The 24,656-nt window shown below is 37.8% G+C and overlaps 1 protein-coding gene across 1 annotated transcript; it reads left to right on the plus strand.

The window, feature by feature from the left end:
• The first annotated feature begins 8,573 nt into the window (after positions 1-8,573).
• On the plus strand, positions 8,574-20,576 carry SLC25A24 (solute carrier family 25 (mitochondrial carrier; phosphate carrier), member 24). Its single transcript, XM_009583506.1, has 11 exons — positions 8,574-8,578; positions 9,248-9,431; positions 10,430-10,565; positions 11,071-11,158; positions 11,639-11,750; positions 14,440-14,598; positions 14,935-15,087; positions 16,247-16,354; positions 18,045-18,212; positions 19,343-19,493; positions 20,164-20,576. Exons 1-11 carry the CDS (start codon positions 8,574-8,576, stop codon positions 20,340-20,342), a joined length of 1,443 nt encoding a protein of 480 aa, XP_009581801.1. The 3' UTR covers positions 20,343-20,576.
• Positions 20,577-24,656: the final 4,080 nt, after the last annotated feature.

The raw sequence follows: 24,656 nt of genomic DNA on the forward strand, positions 1-24,656 counted from the left end.
CTTTTGACTTCCTTTGACTCTTTGTTGTGTGATATTTGATAGCATATTCCTCCTCCAGCATGGTAAAGGATGGTGACTTCCAGCTTTTGTCTGTCTCTACGTGTGTTGCATGATCTAGGTCAGAATAAGTTAAGGCTGACTTTGGGCAGCCAGGTGAGTAAATCTGTGTAACAGTAGGTTGCAATATCAGATCTAGTTATTGAAGCTATGTCCTCATGAATACATGGACATGGAAACGATTCTTCTTGGCATGGGCTGTGTCTGATACCAAAGCCCTTCTATTTAAAAATGCAGAGCGGCCATCAAACCACGAAACAGACAGCATGCTCTCTTTGGGCTGTGGATTCTGCAGTGATCGGGTTGGACTACTAAATTCCTTTGTCCCCTGTTGTCAATGTGACCTCACGGGTCAGTAAAACTTGAATCATCAAGTGTTCCAGTGCAATGTGGAGTTAGACTAGCAAATCTGACCTGTACCTGGAAGAGAAACTTTTCTTTCCTAGTTGTTTTCAGTAATCCCTATGGGCCAGAATGTAAAATCATTTAGTACATAATTTTGTCAGCATAAGTATTTGTGTGGTAAGGCAAGTTTGTGCTGAAAAGGCATAGATAGGTTCAGTTAGGCTAAACAGGTACAGCTGATATCTGTGCTGGAGCTATTACCATAATAGTCCTGTTCTTTGTTTCAGTATAAAGAATGGTTAGGTGGCATTCCACTGCCGAGCCTATACTAGCCATTGCATACTTTCTGAAAGAGGTTCAGGAAAGTGAACTTAAATTTTGGCTGCAGTGTTAAGAGATATGTTGGATCAATAATTCAATTTCAGTAACCTTATACTAATTGTGGGACACTCTGCCAATTCTTTCCCATGGTCTCATTATTTCGTCTCTATTTTACCTCTTTGGTATATTTAATTCTCTGTTTCATATACTTAAGGGAGAAGTATCCAGCAGGCCTCTTGAGTTGAATGATGCTTATGTGAGAGTATAAATGAAAGCACGCTTTCACTTCAATATCGCTTCTGGTCAAAATCATCTTTACAATAAGTACATTTTGCGTTCTCAGTTTTTGATATGTAAAGGAGGGACAGTTGGGCCTGTTTGCTTATCCATGAGAGTTGTCAGTATTAAGAGTATGCTAGTTGTGAACTTCAGTCACACATTATATACACATTGTTGAAAACCTGTTGTACCAGTTTGACTGTAACAGTTGGGTTTTTTACTTACATTGAACAACAGGGGAACAGGTGACCAGTTAATTTTCGGGCATTTAATGAGGGTGGTCTTCCCACATAATTCACTGAAAGCCCTGGGACACAAGTGGTGTGTTTCTTCAGTTGTGAGCAACTTAGAATTGAAGTTCCGAGTTCTTTCTGGAGATCCTTGAGATCGGTGTGATGCCTTTCATTAATAGTGTGCATCTAAGTATCTGTCAAATTCTTCTCAGTTGCTACAGGATAAACTGGAAGTGAAATCCATTAAATCAATAGAGATAAGCTAGACTTACCTGGATGTAATGGAGAGCAGGAACTGGCTGCCTTAGTTGCTTAAGAAACACAGAGTAAACAAAATAAGCCATGAGTCGTGTTGCACGTTTGGAAGGGGTGGAAGAATTGTTGGAGTGTACTGAAACTCCTATATGCTCACTATTTTAAACTTAATGGTAAGCATGGTTTGAACTAGAAACTAGACTGTTACAATAAGACTGTTAATAATTATAATAAGAGAGCCTCAGTAAGACTTGCCTCCAGTTTCTTTCCTGTCTTTACGTAGCTAAACTGCTTCCTGTACTTCCTTGCAGCTTGAAGCTGCCTTCTCCCGCTTACTTCACTTCAAGCTCTAAAGTGACATTGAATTCAATAAAATGTCTTTTTACTACTTGGTAAAAAGGTATTTTATAATGAAGTCAGATATTGAATCATCATATTTATGTTTGGAGAGGCAGAAGTAGTCTTATAATTAGTAATAACTAATGAGTAAGGAAATGAGACATGGAAATACTACACGATGTGGCAGAGTGTTAGCTGCTGAACTGCTCAGCCCTGCCAACGTACTGGCACGACGGGGTGGGCAGACCTTGGAATATCCTAAAGCAGAGTAGGCTTCGGTGCCTCGTGGCTGGGTCAGGGTCTCAGGCCTTGCAGTATTGTTATGTTCTAGATGCAGGTCTGGGTTAGGTTTTCAAAAACACTCTTGCAGGGCTGGCTTCCGTTGCATGGGATGCAGTCCACGTACATGGGAGTGTTGGTCACCGTACTTCTGGGGGGCAGAGCTGCTTCCTGGTTAACTCCTGGTAAGGGACCATGCGAGTGCTACTGTGTTTCATTGCAAAGTCAGTTGGTTCATCCTAAGTTGTCATCTTCACGGTATAAATTAGTGTTTGTGCTACTAGTATAACTTTCCTCTTTTGAAATGTAATTCCTCTCTAGAAGGAATATGCGTGTCTTTAAAAGATACAAAGCTGCTATCCATTTGAGTAATAGACTACTGGAATGCTCTTTTTGTTTCACCTTTCATCAGTTGTCTTGGCAGTTTTATTGATGTTTAATACATGATAAGACTCTCTTTTAGGTGAAGTAACATTGTAGATATGAGAATTGATGTGAAACCATGTGGTGAGCTTTGGAGGTAGGTTGCATGTCCCTCTAAGGAAGAATCATTTGTTCCCCATAGCAAGACATTGTAGCACAACGTGACAGAAGCTCCTGACTTTGTGTTCTACTTGACAGAAGCTCCTGACTTTGTGTTCTACTTGACCTGCCTCCTGTCAGTATCTGACAGACAAAAGTAAACCACTGGAAAATCCGAAATGTGTGCTGCCTAGAGGCTGCCAGGATGATTCCTGTTTTATATTGTAGTATATTACCTGGAGGAACGCGTAACTTTGCAAAGCTTTACAAAAGATTCCTGACATAACTCGTCAACACCTACGAAGAAGGAATTCAGTGTGGTGACAGTATCAAATGGTGCTCTACAAGCAACATTAACAGCTAGTGTACGGTCATTTTGATTAGCGGAGTTGTCCACTAGAGGCATAAAATAGATGTTGAGATCAGATCTCAAATGATCTCATTCTGTATCTTCAGAATGCCGTGAGTCTCTTAGGCGGGAGTACCATAAATGGTGCGGGTGGTTATATGAAGTACTATTTTTGTTCATCCTTTCCGTCTGTTGCAGTCAATCCTGACATTAAACCTGTAGGAGGTGAACCCCATATTTCAAGCTTCAGTTTGGGGTAGGAACAGCCAAGCATTCAAATTCAGGTACTATTTATACATCAAGTCCTGGAGCTAGGAGTAGAAAGATGTTATTGAAATGAATAACTACGTTCTGGAAACAGTATAATGATCTTATTTGGACTGACTCTCTGTCAGGTTTTGACATAAGTCTTTGGCTACGTTAAGGCTCCTTTAGATGAAGAAACAGTGTGATGAGACACCTCTGTGTGGTGGAAACAGGGCCCAATGAGACTAAATTCTTAGCAATCAGAATATGGTCTGTTTAGAGTGATCGACTGTATTTATGAAAATTTTAGTCCAACAAAGTCTAAAAATACTCAGAACACTTGAAGTGTGTTGCTGCATTTAAACCAAAGAAAATTCAGAATTCCATCAAGCGAGGCTGGCCCTTCTGCTATGTTACAGTGCTGCGTCTCGGTGGGAGAGGACGGGTGAGAACAGGGCCAGGTGTGTATTGCTTCCTTCTGCGCTTTTCTCGGGCCTCTGAAAACTACAGCTAGATAGTGCTTCAGAGCTTGAACTCATCATAGCTGTTCTTAGTCCAGAAAGCACGTACTTGTTTTGTGACTGAGCTAAGTATGTCCTTGAATATTTCTCCACTGTTTTGTTAAGATTTTGCACTTTTCTTAATTTTGGTAACTTCCCTTACGTGGCAAAATTAGAAGGCTAGTAGGCCAAGTTAACTGAAGCCTCTTCATTATGTCATAGCCTGGCTAGAAGCATACAAAAAGCACTAGTTACTTTGGCAACTTCTTAGAAGAAACATGGGCATTTTCGATCACACGGTATCTACTCTTAGAAATTATTATCATACGTGATATGCAGATTCACAGTCTTATAAGCTTCAGCACCTTCATGTCTGTGTGTCGTTCTTTATGTGAAATGAAGTTTTCGCTCACCTTAATCGTATGCCAAAACTGGTGTTATAGATTTAGAGTAGTCAGGCATCTTCAACTTTTTACCAAAACAGATGTCAAGTCATGTGATTGTAGAAAACTGGAACCACTTAGTTGCTTTTCAGGTCATAATAGGTGTCAGGATTATGTCTGATTATGGGGACTTAATTGTGAAATACCACAAACATCTTCAGTAATATATCTGACTTCAGTTGTAAGCAAATATGTAGATCATTATTTCATTTCAATGTGTACAACTTCAGAAGCCTTTAACTGATAGGTGCTGTAGTCTCCAAGCCTCCATATGAAAGAGCAAGATGAATATAAGTTTGTTTTCATAACACTTTAAACATCCAAGGGGATAAAATGAATTTTTTTAATACTAACTTGATAGATTTTTTCCTGAACAGTGACAGGGTACAGTGAATGATTAATTCTTCCTCTTGTTGCTGCAAAGTGCAGGCATGCCAGGCACCAAATATGGGAACCCCCACCTCCGGAAGATATCTTAACCGCATGTTGAAATACTTTGCTAAATCCCTGTCTTGAGACAGCAGTGTGTCCCAGGTAAACAAACAAGGTAAACCAGTAAATCTTTTAAGATGGCTGTGAGGTGGGGAAGCCTCTGTAGCAGAGTAGTCTTATTTGCTGGAAAAAGTCAGCCTACCAAGTATGTTCAAAGTCAAAAATACCAGTGTAACTTGCAAGGAATGATGAATGAAGGTACAAGGGATAGTTTGCATCTCCCATTTATAGTGTTTCAGATTCTTGGAATCTAATTCATAGCTATGAGTTGAGAGAGTTTATCCAGGTCCTGAGGGAGCAGCTTCTGCAAGGCACATTGGAGAGCATTCTCACGACTTGCATATCTTCCTTTTTAGGCTCATTTTATAGAGATTCCGTTACCTGAAATGGACCAGTGAGAAGACTGTTGCTAGTGCTCTCTTGCAGGGCAGAGTAGCGCTCAGGACAAAGAACATGAAGGGGAAGCTCTGCAGCTGATAGCAACATCTCTGCTACTGCCAAGGGTGCAAGTCTGCTGTACTGGGGTGGGGGACTCTGTTAATGTCTGTCTGTGGCAGGTTTAAAGAGCCTGCTTGGGTACTGCTTACATATTGGGAGGGAAGTGAATAAATATGAATGCAGCATTTGAACAAGTTGGGAGGTCTTTGGAGGCAGTGCAAATTACTATTTTGCTCAAAATGCAGTGTTGTGTTGGATTTCTGGAGGTTAAGTGGCAGTCTAGTTCGTTAGCATGTCATGTGGACTCACTGGTTGGGGTATAATGCTGTGTGGACAAGTCTTCAGGCCCTTTCCCTTTGTGCTGGATTTGTCTCCCAGCTGATGCAGTTTGACAAGACTGACTTTAATAATCTTTACTACTGATTTTTCGGTTATCATTGTGTGTCATAAATTTGTGTAGTCTTGGTAGATATAGATAGGAAAAGGACAAGATTCATTTTTGGTATTGTAGGGTACGTATCCAGTAAAGAGAGAAGAGTTGCGTATATTTGAGCTGTGACTGAATTTGGCTTCCAATAAGATTACAGTCTAATAACTTAAAATTGTAGAATGCAGAGCGATGTGAATGACTGGCACTAATTATTTTGGAGGTGAAGGGGGAAAGAATAGAAAAAGGGAAGAAGAGGAGAAGGGAATATCATGATTGGTTTTATATATAGTACCTCTGGTTTTAAAAGAAAATGTGAAATTTGTGAATGTCTGAAGACATGATGCTGTTCTTACTGTGGTGCTGGTGTTTTTTCCAGGCAGTATTTGTAACTGCCCTTTGGAACTCTAGTCATAGGTTGCAGAACAATGAATCGCTAATTGCACCAATTACATATCTTTAAGTGTTGGTTTTTTACTTGTGTCTTGTAGATAGCATGATAGGAAGCCAGAAACACCCAGTGGTGTTGATGGATCACTTCCTTTTAAATATTCTTTACATTATATTAATTAGCTGAAATAACAAGCTAATGAATAGATGATTAGTAATAATTTGTACTGAGCAGCCCCACCTTTCACGCACAATTCAGTTTTGTAACCAGAATGTGAAGGCTTACACACGATACACAAATAATGATACTAAGTAATATAAAAATTAAACTGTGAATTTAAAAGAAAGGTCTACATAAAAGCATTAAGATTTCTAGTGTCTTGCATTCTCTGTCTTTACATTGTAGCTATGAATGTGTTAAAGTTCATAACTTTGGCACGGAGTAATCTAATAATTCATCAGGCCACTTACAGTGTGTCAGGATTTTTAGGTGTATATAAAGTCTGTCTGTAACTTTTCTGATTTTTTTTCAACAGACCCGCTGGCTTATGTTTCCACACCAAATACAGAGGTCTTCTGGAGGAGTAGGAATTCAACACTGCAACATGCTTTATATAATTCAGAAATTTAAAAATAAAATTCTGCAGTGTTTTAGTCTACTTGTGACCTTTCACAGTGGTGTTGCCTCGCTGTGCAAGACTTTGAAAGCAGCTGTATTAACAAAATATACAGCAGAAAAAGAACAAAAGTAGCAGAATTTAAAAAAAAAAAAAAAGAGAAAGGAAAAGGAAAAGGCAGCAGTGTCATGACCAAATAGGTCAGCACAGGAGCATTGTAGTCAGTATGTGTGAAGGCCTGTAGCATTAAAAGGAAAGATCGTGTAAACTGTCTTCCAGTATCTGTCAGTAATTAGCAATTCTTTACGTGGTCACCATTTCATTTTATCTAGTTAATTATCTTTATTTCTTAGGGTTACAGTTTTTAGACAATGAGAAAAGAAATGGCACGCCTTGAAAAATAAACATTTTCCTCTTGGGGCTGGGCTTACATGAAAGTGAGGTGATCCCACAGTAAGTCTATAACAAGAAATGGCAGGTTTTATGTGGCAGGCACACTGAACATTGTTTCCCAGGACTTCCAAGTGAGGACTGGCATCTAGTTTGGTTCCTGCTCTATTGTTGTAAGCATGCCTATTTTAAAATGCATCCAGTTCTCCTCCATCAGAGAAGTTGGTGAACCAGGAAGTGGCACAGTGACAAGTGGTTGCAACTGTGCAAAATCTGGTAGTATATTAAATGCAGAACAGCAGAGTTGGATTCCTTGTTGAACTGAAATGAGGGTGATTGAACGTTGGAACAGGTTGCCTGGGGAGGCTGTGGAATCTCCATCCTATAGATGTCCAAGACTTAATTGGATGTGGTCCTGCACAACCTGATCTAATTAGACGTGCTCTGAGCCGGGGTTGTGCTCGATGGCCTCCAGAGGTCCCTTCCAACATAAATTATTATTTGATGCTGTGAATGGGCAGTTTGTACTTGGGAGTTAGTGTGCCACAGAATCAAGTGTCTTCCTGCTGGCTGTGCCCACAGTGTAGGGAGTTTCTTCCCTCCAAGTGGAAGGCAAGCTCCTTTCAGCGTTCCTGTTTGTTCCACAAACTTGCAAATTACTGTTTTTAATCTGAAACTTCAATACCTACGTAATTAGTACATTTCATAGACAGCAAGAGGCTTTTGTTTGTGTGAACTTTTAGATTTGTAATGTGAGAAAAATGCATGTGCCTGCTGAGGAAAAGCATACGTTCTTGTTCCCTGTCGCTTCTGTTCTGCTGCACTGAAAGTGGATGAGACTGGCCTGAAGTCTGGAAAATAACTGAACACAACAGTAGGGAATGGAGAGTGTGTTTGTGCTTACCCTTTTCTAGTTGTTGCAATATAAAATCCGCTCATTTGGCAGATGAAATGGAAGGTGCCCCCTTTCACACATGCTAATTGCCAGCTCTCTAAACCTCCTAGGAATTTCCGTTTTCTTTGGCTCACGTCATCCTCAGCAGTAGAGGTTTTGTAATTGGAATTTAATTAAAGTTTTGTCATATCTGTGAGCCAGAACAACACTTTCCTTGTTCTACATTTTTGTTTATGTAGTTCAGAGAGCAGTAGGGAATAGTAACAATTTGTGTTGATTAGAATTCACTCAAAGTGTGTGTATGTCTGCCACATAAATTACCTCTTCTCAGTGGCTTGTGGGAGTCTAGCAGGGCACTCGGATCCTGTGGTATGAGGTGCTGTGCGTGGCGTACAAGACAGGTTGAGATTGCAGTGTCTTTGAGGGTGGGACTCTTTTCTGGCTAGAGTAACTTTTAATCGTGGTTTTTGGTTTGGGGTTTTTTTTTTTTTTGAATGGTTAATCTATTAGCCATTCTTAATTTCTTGTTAGAAGGTCATGGTCAAGAATGCATCCATAAACTTCAATAAACGTAAACCATTTTTAAGTAATCGGAAAATTCTGAACAGCCCTAACCATAGTGGCAAGGGCATGAAACTGAATTGATGAGTATATTTTTGTTGACAGGTTGTTAATAGAAATGACAATCAAGCTGGACTTACGAGTATACTAAGAACACCATTTTTCTAATTTGATACCAAACACCTTTATCTGAGTATGCGGTAACTTCAGTTGATTTTATTGTGCATAACTTGCTGTATTATGGGAGGTAAATAGTTCGCTTCTTATCTCACTATGAAGTACCAGATCATCTTCCTCCCTTCCATTGAGAAATGTATGATAATCTTACAAATTTTTTTTTTTGAGATTAAACATTAAAGTACATTTCTTTTAGTAGAGGGATAGGAAAGATAAAGGAGGCAACATACATGTATTCAGATGTCTTCAATTTTTTTCAGACACCTGCAACAAATACATCACAGTTTTCAGCTTCGTTCATGTTTAGTTTCTGTAGGCTAGAACTTGCTGGACTTTGGTCTTTTGAGGACTTCTGCTAATTATAGTGGAGTAAAAAAAATTATTAAAACCAGATTTTGCAGATTAGAACAGCTGCGCAAATCTTGTTGAGAGTTACTTTATTCAGAGTTGCGCAAGGCAGTCTGCAAAATAGAAGATATTTGGAAGAATTTTTGGCATATACTTTACGTGTACCCTGAAGTGCTCTGAAACTTATGGCAAATTAATGAAGAGATTGTGCTGTCGGGTTGGTCTCCTGTCCGTCTTGTACGGAGTGCTGCCCCTGTAGGATTTCACACATTGAGGGAAACCACAGGGACTGATGCCCAAACAAAGATATGAGGCATAATTTCCCCTTAAATCTTGTGTTCTAGGGCAGGGTTTTGGGGTGGATTTCCCTGCCTGCTTCCTGCGCATCCTGCCATAGGAGTCGGCAGCACTGTGGAAGTGCGAGAGCGGATGGAAAGCGCCTGTGGCCGTGTGCTGTGGGCCTTGCCTCTCCTCGGCCCCGCTGCTCTCTCTGCAGCCCTCTGTGTGTGGAGCAGCCCTTGCTGTGGCGTAAACCCCAGCTAATAAATGCTGCAGAGCTTGTTAGCCTGGGCTTCACTCTTCTCGGGGGTTTGCCTTTGAAGACATGCCTCCGCAGTTACAGGCTGATGCTCGGGGGGGGCTGCTGTAATTTCCCTTTTTTAAAAAGTATGTTTTCACACACAAAGATAGTGAAGTATTCTTGCCCTTTGTTGATGGAGAAGTGTATGCCTAGGCTGTATTTCAGACTTGTTTCCTGCAGTGCTGGCAATTGTATACCATGCATTCAACTCGTAGTTAATTTTACATGTAGATGTTTCTTATCTGCAGGACAGTGACTAGGAAACATACAAAAATGGAAGATAGTTGTGCTTTTATTTGTTACAGGTCTGTTGTTGTTTGTTTGCTTTAAATTTTTTCAGGGCTTCAGTTTGAAGCAGAAAGCCCTGCCTTCTCAAACCCTGGGGGGTGGAAGTGCTGGTCAGGCGAGACCTTTGTATTTTTTTTTTTGCCCAGCAGTTAAACAGTTAATTGCTATTTGTATTTTTATCTTTATAATTCATAATTAATAGACTGGGTTAAAGAGGATAGTTAAGACTGTATTTGTTTAATTTTACTGACATATTCGCAAATTTCATGTATAAACCAGGAAAGTCACAGGCTTAAAGTTGTTCTCTTTCATGATTTTGTCCAGTCCCCCACCTCCTCCTCCACAAATTATTTGATACCTGTAGGTGTAACTTGCCAGTGCTGGTAAGAAACCTTAAAATCTTTGAATAGTAACGTTACGTAAGTAGTAATTAATGCTTTCTTAAATCTATCTTTGCTGCTGAGTGTTTTTTCTCTTTATGAAAATACTGAGTATGTGTTAAATTCTGAAAACAAAATATAGCTCTGAAGTCTATGCTTAGGTGTTTCTGATCTGACTCCCAAAGTGACAAATATGATGCTTTTCTTAAGCCAGGGCTGCCACGCTGGTGTTGCTTTGTGACCTGCTGTAATTTGGAAAAGTCAAACGTTGAATTTTCTCTCAACAGAAAATTTTTAAAGCTGGAGATACTAACCAGGATGGACAGCTGGATTTTGAAGAATTTATGAGGTATCTTAAAGATCATGAGAAGAAGATGAAACTGGCATTTAAGAGCCTGGACAAAAACAATGATGGTATGCCTTGATTTATTTTACTTGTTCAAACATTGTTTGATGAAATTCTGCATTAAAAGTTATTTTCATTTATATTCTTTGTCTAAACTGGAGACAAAGAGTTGTGAATATGGAACCCCTACTTCTTTTCCTTAATAGGATCATAACTATAGTTTACTATGGATTGAAAAAATGAATTATTATAGTCTTTTTTCTTTTTATTATCTTCCAGGTCCGTTGATCTGGGGCTCTTTGTTCCCCAGGTGGAGAAACTATAAGGAAGTTTCTAAGTATCTATTAAAGATAAAATAGTTTTTAACTCACTGAATGTTTCCATCTCATTTGGTTGCATGATTTTAATGTACTTACCTTCACTCAGTCCTTGTAGTAAAATACATCATCTGTGTTTTAATTGATTTAAAATTATCTTTGCTATTATGTACAGTGGAATTTAGGTGCTCCAAGGTGCTAAGTGTATTAAGCTCCATGTTTTAAATATGTATCATCTTTCTTTCAATGTTTCAAGGAAAAATTGAAGCATCAGAAGTTGTGCAGTCCCTCAAGATATTGGGTATAAGCATTTCAGAAAAACAGGCAGAAAAGATCCTGCAAAGGTCAGGAATTATTATTTCTTCAAGTACATTAAGCTGCTTTGTATTGTTAATTATTATATTTTTATAATTCAGAGAACAGGATAAATGGGATTTGGAAGGTGTTGGTACCTTCAGTGGTGCCTTTATAGGAATTCTCACATATTCCATCTGTTCTTTGGTGATAGTAAGTCTAGTCACTATTGGAGCATCTGGTTCTGGGAGGAGAATGTTATCTCATTTCCCTGTAAGTGTTGTTGATAGAATGAAGCATTATATTATGTTTTCAAATGGAATATGCCAGATGCACTTGGATGAGAAAACCATAGTATTGAAAGACCATGGCAGATTCAGCCTTGAAGTCTCCATATGGAATTTACAATCAGTTGTCACTGATGTGGTCAATATTAAAAAAAAAAAGGGTGGGGGGGGCACACGACAAAACAGAAAAAAAAACATCCCCGCTACTATTTCCTTATCTAGTTTTGTTCAATTTCTTTTCAGTATTGATGCTGATGGCACAATGACAGTAGACTGGAATGAGTGGAGAGATCATTTTATGTTTAACCCAGCTACAGACATTGAGGAAATAATTCGATATTGGAAACATTCCACTGTAAGTTCAACTTTGCTTTTAACTTAGTGCAGCTTTTAAGTTCACCTGTGCTGGGTTAATTTGCAATATTGAGTATAACAGCTTCACAGTTGTTATATTTCAAGAATACCTATATTTAAAATTGTTTGGTTTTCCTTTTCACTTTGTGCTCTCCCATTTACAAGCAGGATAGTGTGATATGAGTTTCTTCTGAACAAAGGACTTCATCTAAACTTTGCTAATAATTATCAGAAATTCTTAGGAAGGAATGCTTTTCTTCCTTTGGCGTTATTCCACAGAAAGATAATAACCTCAATATTAAATCTTTTTCTTTTTCTTTTCACGTTACAGTACATTTCTATGTTCAGTGCTTTTGATGTGTTGAAACAAATTATAGAAGTATTTTAACTGTTTCGTACGTTGAAATTAGTTCAGTATTTGCATTTGTATAGTAATATTATCATTATCATAAAATCACTGGTGTCATAAGTGATGATTTTCTGTGCACATGTTCTCACACTCTTTTGTGGTATAGAATTTCATTTAAGAATGGCAGAATATACAGCAATAGGCTATCCACTGTGCAGATAATTTTTTTTTTAAATTACTATCGAATGGAGCTCTTGCCACCTCAGTGACTGACTTTTAAGAACAAATAATAAGGTAAGTAAACCAATAGTAATCCTGTTTGCTAAATATCCTTCCTGTAGATTATTGGAGTAATCCATAAAGTTAGGTGAAGACAGGTTTCTTTGTATATAGTGAGACCATTTATATCTTCAGAGATTAGTCAGCATTTCCATAATAAAAAACAGTTTATAAGATCTGAAAGCTTTGAGTGTTTCACACTACAACCTCAATTCAGAAATGCTTGCCAAAAGGGAGTTAGCTCCCTGTTCGCTGAAGAAAACATTTGAAGCGCTGCTATGAGATCAGATAATCGTGGTCCCAGCTTACTTTGTGGAAAAAAAACCACTTTTTGCTTTAATAAAATGCTTTGTATTACTGTTATTAAACCTAAGATGATTTTTTTTTTTTTTTCAATATGGAGTGTCATTTTTTACCCCCATAAAGCAATTTTAGAAGTCTGTTGTCATCTTCCAGTGTTGCAGTCAGCTGATAACCCAGTTATCACAGCAAGCAAAATCCAGCTATACGGCAGCACAGCTGGTCTTTCAGATAAGAGCAGATGTAAGACCTCACATGCCTGGCTGGCATTGACGGCTCTTCCAATACTGTTTTTATTGTAAAATTTTAATTGCTGTCAGACTCTTCCAAGCAGATAGCTGCATTGGCATAGAATTATTACGAGTTGGTAGCTGTGGCCTTTCTGTTATAAACCCCCTCAAATTTAGCTTTTTTTTAGTTGTGTTTAGGGCTAGGTAGACACAAGGTGTAAACCCTGGTAGACATACATAATATCTCTAAGAACACTGAAATTATATTTTGAGAGTTCTGATTGATCTTTTGATGACTCCATGTAGTTGAGCAACTGATGACACCTTACTTGGAAACCACCAATGTCAGAAAGATGAAAGGATTTTTCAGTTAGTCTGTTCTATGTTCAATATCCAGAATAGTTGGTGCTTATCCTGTTTGTCCAGTGGCTATATCTGTAATCTGCATCCTGAAATTCTTGTGTTCCAAATGACCAAGACAGTATTCTTTCTACTTGACAGATAGGGAATGCAGCATAAATAAGGAATGTAGTGTCTACAATTAAAATCAACAGTAGTTAAAAAAAGAGTTTATCAGTTAACACGCTTTCTGGTCAGTACTTATCAGTTATTAAAACATTCTTGCTTCTTTATAGGTTTAATTTATGCATAATATTGGCTTTGCATTATCTACAGTGTATTTTTTCTCATATATCATGGTTATAAATTACATGAAGACCAGAGACTATGTTTAAGTGATATGTGAGATTCCATAGTCTTATGTCTTGGACAGCTTTATCACTAAAGCCTATAGTAATGTTGTTCTTTGATCAAATTGAATAGTAATACAAACATGCACCTCTTAATGAAATTTCAAACTTTTATAGCTGAAAAAAGTCATTAATGTGTCTTTCAATGTAGCTGATGTTAAGGAAATTTATAAAGCACTAGTCAAACTTGTCATTTTGGAAGATAATACACAGCAGTTACCAGAAATAGAATATTCTGATATATCAGCTATTAAAAAAGCTACTTTAAAATGTTAGGGGGGGTGGGGTGAAGGGGAAATCCCACATATGTGTGAATAAATTACCGTGAGAGAGAAATCTCGTGTTAGCATCCTTAGGAGATTACCAAACTAATCCCAGAAGGCTGTCCAGTGAAAGGTTAGCCGCAACATATAAGCATTTGAGCTTTAGTGCTGGCTGTAAAGGTCTACTGATCATGACAGAATGTCTTTGTTTGGGCCATACTCAAGGCAGAAATTTGTCATAATTTTTAATGATGATGGTACAGTCTTTGAAATGGTGGGTCTGTGGTGTTATTACTCAATATCTATGTAGAAGTCATTAAAAGTTGCTATTCATTGAATAGCAATACCAATCCATAGCAAGTTAATTATAGAATGTAAATTAGAGGTATTTTTTAGTTTTAACTAGCATTTTATTTACATATTCTCAGGTGGTAGGTTAATTTGGAATTAGAACTGTTGATAAAATTGAGATGATGGAATGAGATAGTTATTTGCACACCTTTGCTTTGGATTCTAATAGGTGTTGGATATAGGAGATAGTTTGACTGTTCCAGATGAGTTTACGGAGGAAGAGAAAAAGACTGGACAGTGGTGGAAACAGCTGTTGGCAGGAGGAGTGGCTGGTGCTGTCTCTCGAACAGGTACAGCACCGTTAGATCGCCTTAAAGTGATGATGCAGGTAGGTGCAATGTTCAAGAACTTTTTAGTTTCCAATGTATCAATTCAGTTTTTAGAGAGCTGTTATGGAAAACTGACGGCCAAATACAGTATCTAAATTCTGGAGGTCTACTTATGTTTTGACAATTTCTGTATTTTGTGTTCATAAAAATTGTCCTTTCCATAGTGTAAACAAATGTAAACAAAATATTATAGTACTTGTGCCACTAAAATAAGATTTTTTTCAATAGTGGATGTGTTTTTGCTAGTTGATATATTTAAGCATTTTAATACTTAGGTGATGAGTTTTACAATCTAATCAGAGCAGTGTTCTTTACTGTGACTTTGTTTTTTTTAGGTTCATGGTTCAAAATCAAACAAAATGAATATAGCCAGTAGTTTTAAGCAAATGTTGAAAGAAGGCGGTGTCCGATCCCTCTGGAGGGGAAACGGTGTAAATGTTGTGAAAATAGCTCCTGAAACAGCTATTAAATTCTGGGCTTATGAACAGGTAGGATGATAAATCAGGAATTAAAATAATGGTAAATAAAATATTATATCACTCTCACTGTTCATTATTTGCACTGTTGTATTATATAGAAGTTCTTACCATGGTTGGGGATTTTGTCAGAGTAAGTTAGAGCGACTTTCAGATGTAAAATAGTCTATTCTGTTAATAGAATACGTGGTATTAGGCAGATTTTGCTATTGTATTAAAAGCAGTGTAAATAAACTAAATCTGTCATACATCTTTAAACTGTCCTCCAGTCTGCATAGCTTTGTATGGAGTACTGCATTAATATCTAGTTTGTTGCTTTGAAGTGACAACAACTGAAAACTTAGCACTTTATGCTAGCTGAACTTACACAGGATTCTTTTTAAGTCAAGTATCACGGTGCTATGTAAGATGCCCTCAGCCTGGATTTCAGGGTTATATTTATCTCTGAATCAGCTTTAAGCATCATGTTAAGGCCTAATCCTCCTTTGGAAAATGAGCTCCAGTTCTGGTGTAGTAAATGGTCTTTATTTTTCCTCTGTGGGGCTTGCTAGTGCCTCAAGTAAGAATAAATGAACATATTGCACATCTCTGTACAACTATGAAATACAAGCGACAAAGAGTCAAGTAAACTTTGGGATATCGCAAGACTGAACGGCAGATTTTGATGCCATAGAGTTACTTTGAGCATATTATTCCTTACTCTTGCGCTGCCTTTCAGAAGCTGATGGCGCATTCTTGCATGATGGGTCTCTGTCTTGAATGAAACAGTATGTACAGCTCTCTAAGTGAACGTGCTAGTTGATCTTTCATTCTTTGATTGGAGAACTGGATCTGCAAGGGAGTTGGGTTCCTCTTTGTTACCTGGGGGCCATAGTGTGCGTACTCTTGTGTTGGCTGTTTGTAGAATACCTGACAGTACTGTGGGTGGCTGAGGTGTTCAATGTAAAGGATTCTTGCAGGCTGGAATATTTATTATATTCTTGAGAATCTTTGTCCACAGAATTGCAGTGAGTATAGTGCTAAATTTGCTGGGTTAGTAAATGTAACTGTAAATACACGAAAAAGTAGGTACAGCTTGAAAAGACATTTTGTACTGTACTCCTGCCTCTCATAGTAAATCTTGCTGTTCCTAAAAGGCATGTGATGTTTATTTTGTGTTTTAACTCTACAGTATAAGAAGATACTCACTAAGAATGATGGAAAATTAGGCACCGTGGAAAGATTTATATCTGGTTCTTTGGCTGGAGCAACAGCACAAACTTCTATTTATCCCATGGAGGTAAGTAACAGAGAATCTGCTTCCATTGGAGACTCTGCCAAATGTCTGGTTCATTTCCAAAGCAAGACCCATTTTGCTCTTGAAAGTATTGTAGGAATTCCTCTATATTCCTATATCCTAATTTATTTTTACTTTGGACTTCCTTTCAGAATTTCAGTACTAGGCATTTTAGAACATGCTATGTTCTAATTGATAACATATCATTTTTCTATATATTTGGCTGTATAATATTGTCTAAAGCAATGTTTAAATAAAACCTAGTTCAGGGAAAAAAAAATCCAAGAATGCATTTAAAATTAAGTACATATTCAAGCTATTTTCTAAATTGAGCATAAATCTTTTTCCTGCTGTATGTAAGCAAGGAATGGTCTTGTCTGTAGCGAACTGATGAAGTTCTGTTGCATTATTGGGAGCTGGGTCTGGTTAGGAGATCAGTGTGGAGGGAGAATATAACAGCTACAGTTGAGGCTGGGTGGATTAACTGCTCTTTCCTCTGTAGGACATACTTGTATGTGGTACTACATATGTTGCAATTTAACTAGCGTTAATATATTAACTGTTCTGGGGTAGCATTTCACATCCTGATTTTTTTTTTTAAATAGAAGTGGGATGTACTTCCTTTACTGCTGTTTCCCCAGAAAGTTTATCTTGTTGTGCGAATAACTGGAATATATGTTGGATCTGGGATTAAACCAATACCAACATCAAGATTTGGAAGTAATGGAAAATGTAACCTAAATACCTTTTTCATAGGGAGGGGTCAGTAGGAATAGAACTCAGCTGTTTTCATTGCTGACAGTGATAATGATCTCTTTTTAAATAGCATCCTTGTTGTTGGAGCCGCTGAATCACAGCTAGCCCAAGTACAGAGATGGGTTAAGTTATAGAATAACTGAAATGTTATGTAGATCATCTGGATTATACTGATCAATGGAGACAGGCAAACTATTCTAAAATAAGATGCTCTGATCTTCCTAACAAAGATATAATACTGTCCTAGAAGTGTCTTTTAGGGTGTTTCTAAGAGGAAAGCAAAGTGTCAGGAAACTCCTGAGGAAGCTGCAGTCTTATGAGGCTTTAAAGCAGGCCAAATTCTTGCTCAGGAAATTCCCTCTGTGATTTCTTTTGGATACTGTTATTAATTTCTTTGTCCTAAGATGCTGTATAGACTTATTTGCATTATTAATCAGATGCTGGGTTTCAGAAGTGAGATGCAATCTTTATATCCCTTAACTGCCTCTCAAAGGGTTGTGCTTTTTGAAAGATTATTTTCTTAATATGCTTTGCTGTTCCCAGATGAGAAGTGTGATCTGCTAGTATGTTAATGCTCTCACTTGTTCTTTAGCTAATGCTTCTATTAAATATTGCCCACACTATTGCCTTCAAGTTGATAAAAAAATCTGCCTGTTCTAATCAAGAAAAGAAAGCTAAAATGCAATTTAAAAAGGCTAATAATTGGTAAGCTACTCTAATAATTGGTATGCATGCTACTCTGCACTAATGATAAAACCTGAAGAAGCCTGCTGCTAACAAAGCCTTAACGGTAGTTATCACAAAGGAGATTTGAAGTACCAAAATGCAAAGCAGTTCCAGACAATTGAATAAGCAGAGAGATACTGTGTTTTCCTGTGTTTATAAAATACATTAATAAACAGGTATGTAATTAAGGCTACTATTTTTTCCACTTTAGGTTTTAAAGACCAGGTTGGCTGTCGGTAAAACAGGGCAATATACTGGGATGTTTGACTGTGCTAAGAAGATCTTAAAAAGAGAAGGTGTAAAGGCCTTCTACAAAGGCTATATTCCTAATATTCTCGGTATCATTCCTTATGCTGGCATTGACCTTGCTGTTTATGAGGTGAGTTTAGATCACTGAATGTGTGTAGCTTTCATTAGTTAATTTACAAAAAGGGGAAATATTCTTTCGAACACCTGTATCATTAGTTAGATTTGTAATATGCTTGTAGTATTACAGTTGCCTTCAATTTAAAATAGATAAATGTGAATTTCTGCTAATCTTACTAGACTTTAATGTTTTTCTTTGTTCACCCCTCCTGGAGGAGTGCCTGTGCTAATGGGCCCTTACATGCAACAGTACCAAACAAGGAATCTACTCATAAGACAGGATTATATAGGCCTTGGCAATACAACATGCTTGCATACTTAAATAACTCTGTTGGACTGGAACATACCTATTCTAGAGCAAATATGGGCCTTAAAAACCTGATACGATATTCATATTATATTACCTATCCTGCATTTATGATACTTAATACATTTTTTTGCCATTTTCTCTGATTTATAATTGGATTATAGTAACATGAATTCCTTGTGTATTTGGGCATGTCACCAGAATTCTTTATGGCTGACATACAGCTGTTGTGAGGAGTTTGAAACACCACTGTCTTTCCTTTCAAGAGGAACTGGCACCTCTTACACCCATCAGCAACAATTAAAATGTTTTATCTACCTTAGATGCTAGGTGTTGCTTCAAAGTCTGTTAAGTAACTCAGATGCAGAGACTAGGTTTTTTTCCTAGTCTAGACAAATCTTTTTGTGACACTGCAGTAGTAATCAGCAGAATTGCTTGAGCAAAAGTTTTCAAAGCAGTATGGAAGTTGTTTTCTACAGTTTGCATCCTTGCTTCTGCATGGGGTGACGTGCACAGCTTTTGTTTGCACCCTGTGAGGTGCTGAGTTGTGTTCCCCTCCTCCTCCCCCCAAAGTATTAACAGGTCTAGAACACGGGCATTGTTGCTGCTGCTGGATCTTTTAAGGATTTCTCTTCTAGGCACTAACCACTGTAGTCTGGTTAAAGTCCTTGCCTGTGTGCTAAGGTGTTTACCTGTGCACTACATGTAGGACTGGTGTAGTGAGATTGTTGCTTTTCAGGATTGAGCCCATAATATTTCTTAGGAATAAAGATGTATTTGTTTACTTTCTTGAATGCAGATCTCTTGTCTTATTATTTAATTTTGTATCTTGGCAGCTCTTAAAGAGTACATGGCTAGAACACTATGCATCAAGCTCTGCTAACCCAGGTGTCTTTGTATTGTTGGGATGTGGCACTGTTTCCAGCACATGTGGGCAGTTAGCCAGTTACCCTCTTGCTCTTATCAGAACACGCATGCAGGCTCAAGGTGAGTTCTGTTGTACTGAAAATGTTTCTGTGTGGTCATATCAAAATTCTATTGATTGGGATAGCTGTAGCAGAGATGTGGGAATAAAAAAACCCAACTTGGAAAACTAAGGACTTATCTGGAACATTCTTCTTAACATTGGTCCTTTCTCCCTATTGCCCCCAACATTGTTTTTCATCATACTTAATTCACGTGTAACACTTCAGACACTAGTGCTCTGAGAGCCACATTCCATACAAGACTACCAGACGTAGAGCTCCTGTCACAGTCTGGGAGCCCTTTTCTAAAAGTTAGAATGTTTCCTAAATTTTAGAAGTAAAAGGAAAAGGACTTGCATAATTCTGTGGAGGTAGACAGCAATGTTTGGTCTGGAGGACATTTCATAAAGACAGTTTCATAGCTGAGATTTTTGTTTGATAGGTTTGTGCACAGACTAAGGATAGGAGCCTAGATTTCCAAAGGAATGTAGGTGGATAATGCTTTTCAGTAGGATTTAGATGCATGGATCTCTCTCCAATGCCTGGGATCAGAGAGATCTCTCTGTGAGGGCTCAAGTTTTAATCAGTGGCCCTAGAGGTGATAGTAGGCTCATCACCCAGGTGTTTAATACTTGCTTAAGAATTTTAATATTACTAGAACTGTTGTGTGACACATTATCTTTTTGTTCTAGCCTCAGTGGAAGGAGCTCCACAGCTAAACATGGTTGGTCTCTTTCAAAGAATTATTGCTGTAGAGGGAATCCGAGGACTTTATAGGGGCATAGCTCCTAATTTTATGAAAGTGCTTCCAGCTGTCAGCATCAGCTATGTTGTATATGAAAAAATGAAGCAGAACTTGGGAATAGCATGAAATGAAGAAAAAAGGTGAGATGCTTCTAATGTTGTTGGAAACACCAGAACAAAAATGATTTCTCAAGTAATCTGCTCTCACAATTAGAGACAGACCTTTGTGGAGAGTTGCTGCCCTGAAGTGGGAAGAAACTTTCTTAAATTCTAGTTCACCGTTTGTAAACACATACCTATATTGCACTTTAAAATGTCACTGAGTTTAAAAAAAAAAAATCAAGAAACTACCTTTAAATCAACAATATGTTTATATTTTCAGAAAATCATGCATATTTTACTCATGGCTTTTTTTTTTTGTATTTGTCTTCTCTAAATGTGTATTTGGCTTGGATCAAACCACAGGTAGAAGTTTATACTGCCTTAATACTGAATATATGAAAGTGACTTTTTGTTTTGTCACGCTGCCTGTAGTCAAATAATTCACAGGCAACATTTTGCATGCTTAGAAGTAAGCACTTCTAACTACCGTTATTTTTGAAGACTTAATGTTAAGTTTGTAAAAAAAAAAAAAAAAAAAGATGAAGTAACACATCAAAATGTAGCCCATCACCTTTATCTTCAGGCTAACCTTTTTTTTTGATACAGACAAGGATGAAGTAACACATCAAAATGTAGCCCATCACCTTTATCTTCAGGCTAACCTTTTTTTTTGTTTTAATTTAAAGAATAAGAGCCTGAGAAACTGCTGTTCCGTGGTATCAGAATACCTCAAATGGATTTACACGGTATTTTTATAATACAATCAGTGATTTTCATAACTTGCTTCACTGGACCTGCTTTTCATTGCACTTGTAAATGCTAGCACCATTACCCATGACAAGCTTTGGGTTACAGCTGCACGTTTTATAGGATCATAATATACAGGAACAGAAGAAGCTTGGTTACTAAATCCATTCCATACAAGTGCAAGTTACTGTTTAAAAATGGGCTGGAGGATCCATATTAAGCTGATAGTGATTGTAATACAGCCAATAGCGGAGCTCATCATAGCTGCCTTGGGGAGAGAAATGCTACTCATTTTGGACTCTCCATTCTTTCCCTTGCTCAGAGGGCTACAGTCCACTATGTGCTTTTAGCCAATAGAGGATTGCATTATTATGTAAAGGTTTTACAGGTTTGTCACGCGAGATAAATCCTCTTTTCCTCACAGTCTTCTGTGCGTGCTGGCTGTGTGTGTGAGATTCAGATAGTAAAATACTGGAGCATTTTGCCCAAGTGACCAAATGGGACTGCTGATCTCGGGTGCCCATCAGATTGATGTTAATGTAGCAAGCAAAGCATGCACACAGGCCTTGTTAGTGCTTGAGAAACAGCTCCTCCTCAAAAAACAAAGCAGCACTTCCTCACTGTGGCAAGTAGGTATTTCCATATACAAGTACTTCCAAAGTGACTTCCTTTTTTGGGGGTAGGGGTGGTGCCGTGTTTCAGTTGCCTTCAGGCGTGAACACTGAAATAGAGTAACAAATATTGCCGAACTCATTTGTTACTCTTTTTCTGCTTTCTGCAATGCGTGGTGTCTTAATCTTTGTAAATTTGGGATTATCTTTATACTTAATTTGACCTTGTAAAAGCAACTGCTCTTAGACCACTTCCTGAAATTGGACTACTGAAAGAAGAACTTTGTTCCTGTAAGGTCATTAAGGGTCTCTTTTTTTTAATCTTTTTTTTTTTTTTTTTAAACAAACAAACAAGCAAGCAAACATGAATAACTGCCTGAACCTCCTTTGTTCCACATACAGAAGACTATTTAGGCCATATTTTTCAAACAGCAGTCAGATGTAAATCTGTGTTCAGTGCTTCCATGGCTGATGTTTATTCTCCATAAACTGATATATAACAACTCCATAAAATTTGTACTATAAAATGTTGTTTTATCAGATTTCTGAAAATGGCAGCTTTAGCTGTGTCTTTTGGCCTTCCCTTTAGGGAAACCCTGGACTTTGCACTTTTTTTTAAAAAACAAAAAGTCATTCTATCCAAATCATCCATATGTACAATGCCTTTCTGATCTGAATGTTTCTTGGTTTTGCCAACATTCTTGTACCTTTGTGGGATTTGTGAGATCATTTCCCAATCATTTTGTTTGACTGTGACCAATAAGCAAATGTATTGTGTGTGTGTGTGATGCGGAGATGACTTTAGCAGTGTCTATCTTCTAGACTTGCTCCATTTTGTTTGTAGTGTGCAAGTGCCATTATGAGTATTGAAAATTATGGTAATGATGTTTTCAAATGTTGAAAAGATGGGGTCTTTCAAATTTAATTTTTCATTATGTGCCTTTATGATGACTGTGTTCAATTGTGTACTCTTTGTCTCTTAAACATATGTTTACCTTTTTAGCTCTATAAAACTACCAGTTTCTAATAAATGTTTGTTTCCTTATCTGGCTGGAGTGTGCTGATGTTTTTTTCCTGGCCTGATCGACAGATGACACTTCTTTATTGCACTATATGCATAATACTCAATGTAAAAAATGAAGGTAATTTATCTAAAAATAGGTTTGAGACTAGCCTATGCTTTGCTATTACATTGATGCTTGAAAACCTAGTTTGAGACTAGTTGATTGTCATCCTCTTTAAAACTCTAGCTGTCTTATCGCTTAATGGACCATCACATCATGTTTAATATTTTTGCTTGTTCATTGAACGTTATTACACCATGATTTGCTTCTGTGTATGCTGCATGACAGAACTCTTAATAATAAGGACAAACATATTTGCTTGTGTTCTTAATGTTTACCTTGCTTTGATGTTAATCTTACTTGTTAGTCAAAGGATCAATATAAAATCTTTTCAAGGTAATTGACTTGATGTACACTGCGTGTGTAGCATGGCTATTCTACTAAAAGCATCATCAGTAGCCTGCTTTGACAACTCCTTATGAGTTTTTCACACCAATCCTCCAGATGTTAAAGATAATTGTAAACAAATTAGGGAGGCTTTTCTTGCCTCTGATTTCCTGCAAATACAGTTCTTGTAACGTAAGATTTAGAAGTTTCCTTTTAAGTAACAGAAGAGGTAGATGCTCAGTGTGTGATTCCTGACTAAATGAACAATCTGACATTCAATTCTACTCGAGGCAAGGATGTTTTTAACTGGAAATTCTCTGCAATTGGAAAGGCTGGGCTGTGAATGATCTCTCTCACAGTGATCAAGTGGTAAGGTGTGCTCTCGAAGATGTCTGAGTTAGATGGTCCCCCCATCCCCTCTAAAAAGAAAATTTAAACTGCTACAAAATGTAGTACAGGTATTTAAAATATTGCTTTCAAGTTAGCTTGTTGGGAAACTGAATTCTGCAGTCTTCTTATCAAAGACTGGTCCTGATAAGATGCTTTTTTGATGTATAGGAGTTATTACACAGGCAGCATGTATGATTTTTGGCTTTTGAAACAGCTCAGATCTGCAATGCATGTAGTACCATTATTTCTAACTGCTTGTGTTAAAATAACACTGAGGCAGCAAAAACACATGGACAGGCAGGCAGTTCAGGACAGCATACTTCTCCCCCTTATAAAAATATTTTTACTATCATTTTGAAGTTTGTTGTGTGTTGGCCAGGGGAAATAGAATGCTAAGCAAGTATCTCAATAATTTCTTCAATCTTGTTCCTTTAGTTCTTAGTGTATTCCACCAATGTATTTTCATAATCTGTTGAAATAGTGTGTTTCCATAATGTATTCTGAGTTCTTAAATTAGTGGTGATGAATTTGTAGGTTGCTGACTACTTTTGTCCGTTGTCTTAAAAAGTTTAGTCTGAAACTTGCTGAATTCTACAGTCCAGAAAAATCTTTCACATTTCCTCTGTATCTTATCTTTTGCTAGGTGCATGCAAAGATAGTGCCTGTAGATCATATGAAAAATATTGCCATACAACTTGCTACTGCCTCTTCAGTTAGACTGAGGCATGAAGAGGATATAAATTATGTAGTGTCATCAGTAAGTTAATAAGAGGTTCAGGAATTATGCATCCACATCCAAACTGATCCCTAACAACTCTTAGCTTTTCTGGGGTGTTCCTTGAGCAAATGATTCGTCCTAGTAGGCCTATACATAAGAGGCCCAGAAGGGAAAGGAAAAGCTTTATTTGTTTTCCTTTCAAGACATACGTGGGATGTGACTGCTATTCAGTAGCATTAACACTAGAAAACACTGCAGAAATGGCTTGGAATTTGAAATAGGGCTGCCAATGTGTGTCTTCCCCTCTTGACTGTGGTGGGCTTCCTGGCAGGATGTGCCTGCTCCAGCGGCTGCAGCAGTGGCATTCCTCACAATGGCAGCAGCCCAGGCCCAAGCTGTCCTGCACACCTGCCAGTGGAAAT

Source organism: Fulmarus glacialis, unplaced genomic scaffold (genome assembly GCF_000690835.1).
Source record: "Fulmarus glacialis isolate BGI_N327 unplaced genomic scaffold, ASM69083v1 scaffold13168, whole genome shotgun sequence".
NCBI lineage: Eukaryota > Metazoa > Chordata > Aves > Procellariiformes > Procellariidae > Fulmarus > Fulmarus glacialis.